General features: G+C 46.5%; 1 protein-coding gene across 1 annotated transcript in view; it reads right to left on the bottom strand.

Moving 5' to 3' along the window:
- LOC121159516 (O-acyltransferase like protein-like) overlaps positions 1-9,387 on the bottom strand; it is a 43,431-nt gene extending 34,044 nt beyond the window's left edge. The window contains exons 1-3 of the mRNA XM_040984673.1: positions 9,234-9,387; positions 2,768-2,907; positions 1,156-1,234 (exon numbers count right to left, since the gene is read on the bottom strand). Of these exons, the coding sequence (XP_040840607.1) occupies positions 1,156-1,234; positions 2,768-2,907; positions 9,234-9,387 (373 nt within the window). The remainder of the gene's footprint in view (positions 1-1,155; positions 1,235-2,767; positions 2,908-9,233) is intronic.
- Positions 9,388-12,388: the final 3,001 nt, after the last annotated feature.

Genomic DNA, 12,388 nt, shown 5'->3' with positions numbered 1-12,388 from the left:
GACTCCGAGGTGGGAATGTGGTGTCCCAAATGGTAACTGATCAGGTGTACCAGATGCACACCCACAGCAGCTGTTTCTAGCGTTCTCTTTCATTCTGATATCAACTCTGACCGATAAACTTGGCATTAGCCAGAAAAATTAGGCAAATTAATAAAATCTACTCAACAATAAAGACCATTAGCAGAAAACTTAGGGAGTCCCTTGTTCATTTGAAATGCTAATTTAATAAAAATTTCGCAAATTAATCTTTGTTTCTAGGATATTCATGACTTAATCTAACAAGCATGAAAATCTGAATTTGATTGTGAATGATTTGACTTTTTCAAGCAGCACATGAAATATTTGTAGACGCCATAAGGGACATCGTAAATTCAGAGGACAACTGAAGATCGTTGAGAACCAGCTGCACTAAGAACTTAGTAAAGGAGGACTCCGCAACAAGCCACTTGGTTCTTATTTGGATGATTTCAGAATAAATAAATAAGCCCTAGAGGCAAAAACTTAAGATTTTAAAGTTCTTGCTTTGAAAAGTTTGCAAGAGTTGAAGGAAATCAAGTCAGTCTCCACATGAACTTAAATGTATTCCTTCTGCCCAGCAATGGTGGACCGTGGCGATCAGGCCACATGGAGATGGAGCCAAGGTGAACGTCAGAGTCCACCCTCGCTGCACAGGGGACGGGACGGGCTAAGGGAAATCTGGTGACTGCACAGAATCACACAGCCAGCAGGTGGTGACCAGGGCCGGACGTCGGGCTCCTAGATTGAGTCCATTCCTGCATGTGGGTCTCACACAAGCCTGGGCAGAGTAGCCTGGATTTGGCAGGTGACAGATGGCCACACACGGGCCAGCCAGGGAACACACGATTATGGGAGCTACCCCCACCGAGCCCTTTTTCTAGGCCAATCTGGCAGGTAACTTCTGTGATTATGTAGGACTCGACTCTTGGTTCTCTTTCTCTCCCTTCCCACGCACTCTGTTTCTATTCTATCACCTCCTCTCCCACTCCTCCCCAAACTCCATGTTTCTCAATCTGTTGGGATGTTCAGAACGAAGGGTTGGTTCAGCCCAGAGGCGTTGCCTTGGTTGACTCTGCAGAACAGGAGCTTTTCCCACCTCAGGCTGAGGCACGTGCTCACGTGGTGATCTCTACCTACCCAGCCGTGACATCATCGTTACATCCGCTTCAGCACAGGAGTCAGGGACACACAGGCCCACGCTGTACTCGGCTCCATCCTGGGAAACAAAGCCATCCGATGCTCTTTACCTTGCGTGTTCACAGCACACACGCAGGGCCAGACATGCTGAGCAATGCTGCTGCTGCACTGTCCATAAATTAAGCAGATCAGTAGAGGTGAGAAGGGTGGTAAGCAAAGGAAAAGCTTCTCACCACTTAAGGCGTGGTCTTTCTATTACGGGGAGGATCCAGTGACTTCCCAGAACATCCAGTGCATCCCCATTGAAATAAAAGTATAGCCCCAAGCTTTCTGTGGCTTATTATTTTTAAGGCAGCCACCAGTTTGGGATAATCATGCCTCATTGCATGTCTCTTCCCTGTTGGAGGTCATTCGGTACAGACTGACAGTTTTGAGTACTAACTGCCAATTTACCGTGTCTTGGTAGCAGGACACATGTATCAAGTAAAGAATGTATAACAAATGAAGCCAATAATTAGAATGTCTGTCCTAATCAGCAACAATCACATTGTAGGTGAACATTTCTGAAATGCTTCTTTAAATCCCTGCCCGGCATGATTGTGTCAGCCAGTCCTTTTGCTCAGATATCAAAAGCATTCAACTGCTTTGAACAGGACATTTGTCCACAGGGCTGAAATCCTCACGCAGTCATTACCCTGACCCTTGACCCTCGGCAGGAGGAATGATCATTTCTCCCACTTGTTACTGACTTTGTGCAATTGTGGTTAGCCAGCCAGCAGTGTCATGTTCTTTCACTGTTGAGTGACACACATAAAATCTGAGTTTGTATTTAACAAGCAGCTGTGCCCTTCATGGTATATTTTCTAAGCAGTAAAAGGATTACCCTGTTTTCAAGGTTGTGAGCCCTGCAACCTTGGCCCATGGATCTAGCAAGGTAGTCATAAAAACGATAGCCCAGCTGCTGTGATAACCTGCATGTGGGGCCCCGCATCTGATAAAAGATCACAAATGAAGGAAGCGCTCCCTCCCTCTGCTATCCCAAGGATTGATGCTGAGCATGGAGCAGGTGCTCAGGGTGTGTTCCTGGGTTCTCAGTGTCACCCCCAGCCCAAGCATGGAGTGGCACCTTTGGCAGTAAGGGACCAGCCTAGACATTGGTGAAGAGAAGGCAGAAAGACGTCAAAACCCCACGTAGCACGGAGCCCCCACTCTACCGCAGTCTCAGGTAAGCTCCCAAGGGAGGAAGTTAGCCGTGGACAATCCCACAGAGCATGCGCAGAATCTCGCCAGCAGAGTTGCTACCTGGCCTCTGATCTTGGATGCCCCATAGAGGTCCTCCAGGGGTCTTAGTCCACAGCAGAAATATCTCAGGCCTAGGAGGTTTGGGAACAAATGTCTCTTGTGTCTCATGCTCACACATTGAGCATGTTTCTGCTAATTCTTTAAAATTTCATTTTGGCTTTTGAAAAACATAATGGACTATTGTTTTGTTTGGTTATTTCCAGCTATGTAGTTAAGAAAAGCCATCAGCGCCATGGCCTTGTGGAGCACTGCGTGATGGCCACGGTCCTCTGAGAGCGAGCACCTAGCCCCCTGACCCTGCCCCACTCACCTGCAGGATGTGGAGCTTGCAGTACTGGCCTTGGAAGTTGCCCGCAGAGGCATGGGTGGAGAGGCACTCACTGTAGGACCCCAGCCTGTCCACGTTTCCATTAAGAACGTTGCTCCCAATCTTCCCCACTGAGTCGTACACTGAAGTTCAAAGCAGAAGAAGTTGGCAAAATGAGCTTTCTTGTGGCACTTTCAAATGAATCTACAGGTACTTAGCTCCATGTATCAAACTTATAGATCTATCGAGTTTATGCAATCACAAAAAGAGAGGATGAAAGCTTAGCCCTGGAGGTTACAGCGCCATAAGATGCCCATCATGTATATAGGAGTCTCTGGGTTCAATGCCAACTCTGATGCCAGCTTTCTGCTAATACAGGCCCTGAGGGGCCCCAAGGATGGCTCAAGTGACTGGGGTCCTGCCACCACATGGAAAACCTGCTTCCTGGCTGTGTCCCAGCCCAGTCCCAGACACGGTGGGCATTTAGGAAGTGAACCATCTGACGGAAGCCTTCTCTGCCTCCCAAGTAGATCAACAGAGAGATGATAGATAGGTATTTTTAAGGAAAGAGAATCTGCTGCGATTCCATTCCACATGCCTACATTTTGCACAACCCCATTCTCCCTCACCACTAAGGCAAAAACAGCAGTGAACATCCTCTTGCTAGTCCATGGCTGTTAGGAGCTACTGCAAAAGAAAAAGATGGATTTCTTTTTTGAAGTGTTACTTGAGGGTAGCAATGTGGTGGCACAGGAGGTAAAGCTACCATCTGTGACTCCAGCACCCTACATGGATGCCAGAACATGCCTGGGCCGCTCCACTTCCAGGCCAGCTCCCTGCTAATGGCCAGGGGAAAGTAGCGTACGATGGCTTGCTTGGGCATTTGGGCTCCTGCCATCCATGTGGGGCACTTGAATAAAGCTCCTGGCTGCAGCCTGGTACAGATCTGGCTGTTATAGCCATCTGGGGAGTGAATCAGAGGATGGAAGATCTCTCTCTCTCTCTCTCTTTGACTTTAAAATAAATAAATAAATCCTCTAAAAAATTCTGGGGAGTGAAAAGATAGCTTAAACTTTTCTCTACACATAACCAGGAAAAGGTTACTCTTATTTACAACAGTTTGTATTTGGTTTGGTAGGACTTTGTAGAAAGTCAATTATTTTTATTTGTTTAATTTGTTTATTTTTGAACCACAATAAAAAAAAAGTGATGAGGCTGGAGCTATGGTATGGTGAGCAAAGCTGCCATCTGCAGTGCCGGTATATGCTGTGGGCACTACTTCAAGTCTCGGCTATTCCACTTCTGATCCAGCTCTCTGCTAATACCCTAGGTAAAAGCTAAAGCCTCTGGGGATTTGCTGGACCTCTGCATGCGCAAGGGAGACCCGGAAGAAGCTCCTTGGCTCCTGGCTTCAGCCGGCCCCACTCAGCCATTGCAGCCATTTGGGGCGTGAATTAGCCCTGCTTGACACAATTGTCTTGGCTGATGCTGGAATATCTTCTTCAGGGACAAGGGTGGCCTGTGGTTGTCCACAGTTGGCTCATGCCGGTGTCACCTGCAGGGTTTGCTGGAGCCAAACCCGGAGTGTCGCCCCCACAGTTGCTATATATCACCTCTGATATTCATGCTTGCACCTGTGACTCTGCCTCAGAGGGCCTTGGCATCACCTGAGGATTTTTGCGCTAAGTGCTCCATCCCAGGCTCCACCCTCACAGAAGATGGCTTCATTGGTCAGGGCTGGGAGGTGTAGGTAGTGCTAGCTTTTGAGACTTTTCAGGTGATTCTAAAGCGTAGCCAGATTAATTCCAGGCTCCTGAGAGTGCTTACAAGGCCCTTCGTGCCCAGACTCGCCCCACCAGTCTCATGGAATATGCCAGACTGTGGCCTGGGGCCCTTGCCTCCTGGAAATTCCCGCCGTCCCATCTGCCTGGCACAGGCTGAGGCAGCCCTTGGATCCAGCCAGAAGATGCGCTCCTCCAGGAAAAGTTGCAGACAGACTCAGGATGTCATGTTGAAAGGTAACATGACTATCAGTGTGTAACTTCCTCTGTCTCGCGGGGGTAGGGGGCAGGAGTGGTCTGAACTAATGTCATGGCATTTGCTGAACTGAAACTTTGAAAAAAAAAAAAAAAAAAGAAAGAAAACCTCCTACACCCAAGATCTAGTTCCCCAAAGGAGTTGAGTTCTTCCCTGTTAGAAAAACAACACAAATGGACATACTTAATGTAAACAGAATAGACAATTCTGTTTCCCTCTCTGTCCTTGACTGGATGTCCCAAACACCAGAGCCTAGAATTTAGGAATGTGCAGCAACCCGGGCTGGGTGAGACAAACAGCCTGGCTTCCCCCTTAGGCAAGACCTGAGGGCACAAAAATAGGGCAACCTGATTCTTCCTTTGAGAAAGTTCAGTTCGGATTTTGTTTTCAACTGCTGTTTGACTTCATTGGCTTGTTGTTTGTGGGTATTTGTTGTGTGGTTGTGTGCACGTAAATTGCATTTGCTTGCTGAATATGAGCTCAAGTGGACAGGTGGCCCTTCTCCAGCCTGGTCTTTAATTGGTTTCTGCCAAATTACCTGAGAGATGCCATCCAAATCCGAGTGCCTGGCGATGGTCACAGGAGGAAGGAATACAATCAACCGGTGATGAATTGCACCTGCCACTTCAAATCACACAGCAGCTGCTCGGAGATTTCATTTTCAAAAAATTAAAAACTTGTTTTAATTCTGCCGGGATAATTGGCAAATTGTCTTTGTCAAGTGGTGTCGATGATGAATGAATATTAAAATGCCTAGATGATTAATTGCTGGGCTTCAACTGAAGAACTGGTTGCAAGACCAGGGGTAGAGTTAGCAGGCCACACCAGGGGTGTTCCCCGCAAGGCCTAGGCCATAGACAGGCACACACGGGTAGGGCTGGACTTGAGAAACTGCCGGAGCAGGTTGGGCCTGCTACAACTCGGGGAGAGGCTGCCCAGCACCTACCCCACGCTGAGCGGCTTTTTCTCCTTCCATTGCTGATGATATATGTTCATGTGGCGTGAGGGCAGAGCCAATCTGTGCTCATTTCCCAGGGTTGGCCTAACAAAGTTGCCCAGGGGTGTTGGAGGCTAGATGTCTGGACCCGAGGGCTCTGCAGGCTGTTTTCGTCTCTGCCTCTGCCTGCTCCTTGTGGTTGCCAGGAAACCTGGGCCCACAGGTGCAGTGCTCCACGCTCAGCCTGCAAGGTCAGGCAGTTTGTGTGTGTCTGCATACAAGTCTCCCTGGCAGAGGACACTGACCATTGGATTAGGACCTGCCTTAATCAGTATCCCAGTACCCTAATTTAACTATATGCAAAGACTATTTCCAAGTCAGGTCAAATACCCAGGATCTGGGGGTTCTGGTTTCAATATATCTTTTTTGGCGGGGGAGGGATAGGGGAGAGAACAGCGAGGGAGACAAAATTCAACCTATGCTACCATCCCAGTAGGCGGTACCTTACATTATACTGAGAAGAAAATGTGTCATGCTATGTTGATCTCTTAGAGCTTCTCTAACAAACTACTGCCGCCCGAAACGCCAGGGGTTGGTTTTGCCCTAGTTCTGGCAGCCTTCCCTCCACGCTCGAGCTGTCAGCAGGCTTGGGGTGTTTTGCGCCCTCTCCTTGGCTGCGAAATGGCTGCTGTGTCGTTGTCATGTTATATGGTCTCCCCCTTGCCTGTCTGTTCTCCAAGAGCATCAGTCACTGGGCTTGGCTCCCCCACCCAAACTTATCTCATTTTACCTGAATTTACCTGAATTACAGTTTTATAGGGCATAGGTTAGTGCATCATTTCAATACATGCACACAGAGTATCCTGATCAAACAAGGCAATCTGCCTATCCATTTTCTTATCTCTGTCCTTGGAGCATCTTCATTCTCCTCTTCCAGTCTTTCATATAAGACATAATACAGTACTGTGAACTGGAATTGCCCCACTGTCTGGAACACTAGAACCCACAATTTCTGTGTTGCCCCAAACCCTGCCTGCATCTAGTAATCTTTATTCTAAGTTCAGATCTGGGGCTCATCTGGCCTGGAATGAATCCTCAAGGCCACAGGCAGCCAAGTGTGGTGACAGCTCAGAACGCTGTGGCACAGCGCCTTACTCTGCTGCTCGGAATGCCTGCTTCCCATAGCAGAGCAACGGAGTCCTGGCTCTGCCATTTCTGGTCCAGCTTCTTGCCACTGTGTCTGGGATGGCAACAAGTGATGGCCCAAGTGCTTGGGCTCCTGTACCCAAGTAGGAGACCAGGCTACTGGCTTTGGATTGGCCCAGACCTAGTTGTTGAAGTCATTTGACAGACAGAAGATCTTGTTCTTTCTCTCTCACCTCTCTCTCTCTTAAGTAAATCATTTAAGAAAAAAAGGTTATTGGCATTTATTATTTTACTTCCACCACTGAGAGACAACATTGACTTCTCGTTTTGTGTTTGGTTCTTTTCACTTAACATAGTGACATCTGCTTCTACCCATTTTGGCGATGGATGTCAGAATTTTCTTTTTGTACCTAAATAGTATTTGTGTGTGTGTATGTGTGTGTGCACACAACATTTTCTTTATCCATTCATCTGGCAGTGGACACACAGTTTGACTCTGTGCCTTAATTCTTGTGGATACTGCTGCAACTTACATGGAAGTGCAGGTGTGTCTGTAAAATGCTGACTTCTCTGTCTGAATACACACCCACGAGCGGGATATCGAGGTCATATAATGTATTTTTAACTTTTTGCAGAACGCCTGTATTGTTCTGCACGGCAGTTACAGCAATTTGCATGCCCACCACTATTTGCTTCCTCTGTACCCTTCCAGCTCTTTGCTTTGGTTTTTGATAATAACCATCATAATTGGAGTGGGATAATCTCATAGCCTTGATGGTCAATGACACCTGAGATTTCTTCATGTGTTTATTGGCCACTTGTATCTCTTTTGTGGAATATCTATCCAGAGATTTCCTGCCATCTTTTCCCTGAGGTTTTTGTTCACTCCTTGCACATTCTACATGCTCCACCTTTTTCTGATGAACTACTGACAGGCATTTCTGTCCTTCTGTCAATGGTCTCTTCCCTCTTGGTTTGTTTGCTGAGCAGAAGCTTTGTGGTTTGATAGCAATCCATTTATCCATTTTACACTGTAGAGGTACCTCATAACTTTGCTTAAGTTTATTCCAAGGTATTTATTTTTATAGATACCAGGGCATTCTAAAAAATGGTATGGGGCCCAGTATGGTAGCCTAGTGGCTAATGTCCTTACCTTGCATGTGCTGGGATCCCATATGGGCACCAGTTCTAATCCTGGTGGCTTCACTTCTCATCCAGCTCCCTGTTTGTGGCCTAGAAAAGTGGTTGAGGATAGCCCAGAGCCTTGGGATCCTTCACCCATGTGGGAGACCCAGAGGAGCCTCCTGGCTCCTGGCTCAGAATGGGCACAGCTCTGGCCATTGCAGCCACTTGGGGAGTGAATCAGCAGACAGATCTTCCTCTCTGCCTCTCCTCCTCTCTGTATATCTAACTTTCCAATCAAATAAGTCTTTAAACAAAAATAAAGAAGATAAGCTATTGAATTAATTAGACTTATATTTAACCCCCATTTTATTAAACACCAAGATAATTCAGTGTAAAATAACTACTTCAACTCAGGTGCTATTGTAAATGACTCAATATGGTAGCAACACTTCAGCTTAGCTTTATGGTGTATATCACACTGCGAGGTGTTTTTCAATGAGAACTGAACTAGTGAAGCATTCCAAGTGGAGATCATTGTTGGCTGATTGTGCTTTGAAAGAGTGACCGTTGACGCATCCCCTGGCCAGCGGCTCCTGTCAGCATCCGCTCTGACTCATTCTGAATCAGAAGTTGCCCCATGAAACAAGCCTGACTTTCTGCACGCAAGAGCATGTGTGTGCACCCTTGGTTGTGACAACATTAGCAAAACAGCAGAAAACACATTAGAGTCACCCCTTCCCCCCTCACTCCCAGAGACCACCACCTCCCACACAGAAGGTGGGCTGCAGTTGGTTCCTCCAGCTCAAGCCAGTGCACTCAGCAACACGTGCCTTCCAAGTTGCCATCTAGCACATATGACAAAAGTTTTCCATGATGATGGAGCAACTCCTCACCAAAGACAGAGTAAATGTTTAGAAACAGAAGTAAACCAAGCAATCTCATGCAATGATACTACATTGCCAATGTCAATAATACCGTCAGTAACACCACACAGCATCACGCAATTGATAAACAATCCTCATCTTTGGAAGAGGTTGGTCCCTGTGAGATTCCTTCCAGCTGGACGGACAGACCCATCTATAATAATCCTTCCCCCACCTGGCATTCCTAGTGCAGTTCGTGCACTAAGACACGTCTCAACTTTGTTCCGTGTCTAACAAGTCTAGTATGAACCTCAGACTGCCTTCTGTCCCTCTACTCAACGGGCCAGGAAAACCAACTTACTTCTCAGCGCGTATTCCTCCGGCTTTGCTGAATTCAGATCAGCGAGGAATTGGGCAGTGTCCCGCATGCACTTGAGAGAAATGTTTCTGGCAGGGAAACCAAAAGGCGATTGAAATTGGAAAGAGAGCAGGCAAACTAGTAAAGCCAACTCCATCTCGGCCTCCAGGGCCTGCAGGGTAACCTCCCTCCACAAAGCGCCTTATATTGACAAAGCCCTAGCCTGTAACATGCTGGGGGCAAACGTGTGACCTTGCTCACCTCTTAATAAGCAGAGGCAAGTTGCGTCTCCTGTGCCACCTGCAAAGCGGTGATGATGAGCAAGCCTTGGAAATGGGATTTATCGACAACTTGTTAGTGAGGGAAACAGTGTTGTGCAACTGGGTGCCGCCGACCACCTGGCTTCCTTTAGTTATGCAGATTAACATCCCCAGCTACCATGGTTACAGCTCATTTCCCCCTTGCTAGACCGTCTGGGGTATATCTCAGGGTTTAAAAAACTATAGCAATGATGTCACATGGCAGTGTTTGCTTGTGTTTGCGAATAACTGAGTCCTATCCATAAATGATGCAGCATCTTCAGAGCGTTCATGGAAAATGTGTACAAGAAAAATGGATTGTAAAACATTTTTGCCTCAAATTTACCTTTTACTTCCATTTTTCTATAAACCTCTTGTTAGGAAAGGCAAATGTATTCTTATACACTATTTATAGGAAGTAGAACACATCTGGATTACTTCAGATATAATTAATCTTAGAAAACTTGGTTTTGAATCACTTAAAAGGAAACTTGAAAATGTCAGCTGTGTAGTGAACACTTCACTGTTACCCTAGTTGTGTATAAGTCATAAGATAGAAAACTTAGGTAAATCTTTAAAAAGCAAATTTCACTTTTTTATTTAAAGTCAGTAACAGAAAGATCTTCTATCCACTGGTCCTCTCCTGAAATGGTTGCAACTGGTGCTCCTGTGCCAGGCAGAAGCCAGGCCTAGGAGCTTCATTCAGCAATCCCATATTGGTGACAGGGACCCAAACACTTGGGTCTTTTTCTGATGCTTTTTTCCAGGTCATTAGCAGGGAGCAGGATTGAACATAAAGTATCCAGGACCTGAACTGGCACCCATATAGGACACTGTTATCAAAGGCAGTTAAATGAAGTTCTTTAGAAAAGAATCAAAAGCTACTTTTGGTAGCTTGGAAATTAATTTTCCTGAGTATTAGCTGGAGTTCAGTATGAAATTTGTCATTATCAGTGTCACATTACATAGTACATGAATGTGGTGTTGTATTCTCATTCTCAGTATGACCACTCTTAATATATGAATGTGCATTCTAGAATTTCCTAAACAACTGCAAAGGTTTAAAGGTGGACGTGTGGACAGGCCCATGGTTTTTTGGTTGCTTTTTCTTCTTTTAAAGATTTACTTATTTGAAAACTAGACTTATACAAGAGCGGGAGAGGGAGAGCTCTCGTGTCTTAGTTCACTCCCCAGACGGTTGAAACTGAGCCGGGCTGAAGGTGGAGCCTGCTCCAGATCTCCCACATGAACACAGGGCCCAAACACGAGTTCTCTTTCACTGCTGTCCCCAGGCCATTCGCGGGGAGCTGGGTAGGAAACGCAGCAGTCAGGACACTAACCAGCGCCCAGAAGGGAGGCAACTTCTTAGCAGCTGGCAAGGCAACTTGCTACACCACAGCGCCTGCCCCTAGGGCTACTTCTTAATATAAAGAACAGACTTTATGAATTTCATGCCTGCACTTCTCTCCCGTCTCCCCTCCTTCATTCCTTTTTAAAAATTATGTGTATCATCATACTTTCAACTTCTAATTCTAGAATCAGACTCATATTTTCAGTTTATGTTGTATTTTTATAATCACAAGCACATTGCTTCTTTAAACAAAGAATTCTGCAAATAAAAGGTAGACCATTGCAGAGTCTACAAACCTTTTCAAAATGCCTCTCATATCTGCATTATATCATTTTCATCTTGATGTGGATTACTCTTTGCCAAAAATTAGGAAAGGAGATTTTGCTTCCTTCAATAGTTTGAAACTTAATGGATTTTGCTCTGTGTTGGACCAGTGCTGAGTAGAAGGGATGATAAAATGGGTAAGCAAGTGCCAGTTCTTCAGTCTTCATCTATCCCTGTTTCAGTCTAGGCCTGGTCACAAGAAGAAAAGCTGCCCAGAAAGTAGGGTGGAGAGAGTCCAGTGTAGTGAGCTGGTGTCTAGTATGTGATACAAGACCTATGAAAGGCCAGGCATGATGGGTCAATTGGCTGACCCTCCACCTCCAAGCACCTGTATCCCATATATCGTCAGCTCATATTCCAGATGTCCACTTCCCATTCAGCTCCCTGCTTGTGGCCTGGGAAAGCAGTAAAAGATGGCCAAAGCCTTGGGACCTAGAGCCTGCATGGGAGATCTGGAAGAAGCTCCTGGCTCCTGGCTTCAGATTGGTGCAGCTCCATCCACTGTGGCCACTTGGGGAGTGAACCAGCAGATGGAAGATATTTTTTTCTATCTCTCCTCTCTGTAAATCTGCCTTTCCAATAAATATAAATGAATCTTTTTTTAAAGATCACTTTTTGAAAAAGGGTCATGAACCGGCACCCATATGGGATCCCAGTGGTTGCAAGGTGAGGATTTAGCCACTAGGCTACTGTGCCAGGCACTAATATAAATCAATCTTTAAAAAAAAAAAAAAAGCCGTGGAGGCCCACAGGGACTGGGAGATGACCTTGACACTGGGATCCTAAAGAAAGCTGCCCCCATCCCTAGGGCCATGAGGACCAAGAGAAGGGACAACCCTCCAGTTCCCAGGAGAGAGGCAGAGCCTGCAGGCACTGGGGATGCAGAGGGAGGAACTGCTTAATGGAGAAGCAGACATTGTGCAAATGTCTGCCCAGAACAGAAACGCTGGTAGGAAACACCCTGGCGTCTCTTCCCCCAGTACCTGCCATCCCTGGCGCTGTCGGTACCTCCCTCTGCCAGGTGAAACAGGTGCAGGTGGCACAGAAACCTGGCAACTACCGCTTACACACCGGCTCCCTGCACCTGGACTCTCAGCCACTGCAGAATAGACAGAATAATCTTCAAACACCTGTTACTGTCTCCATCCCTGCCACCTTCTTTCCCTGTTCAAATCATGACAAGG

The sequence above is a fragment of the Ochotona curzoniae genome, unplaced genomic scaffold (genome assembly GCF_017591425.1).
Source record: "Ochotona curzoniae isolate NIBS_2020 unplaced genomic scaffold, NIBS_Ocur_1.0 contig_43, whole genome shotgun sequence".
Classification (NCBI taxonomy): domain Eukaryota; kingdom Metazoa; phylum Chordata; class Mammalia; order Lagomorpha; family Ochotonidae; genus Ochotona; species Ochotona curzoniae.
Note: the sequence above shows the minus strand (reverse complement) of the source record. Positions and strands in the feature narration are given on the sequence as shown.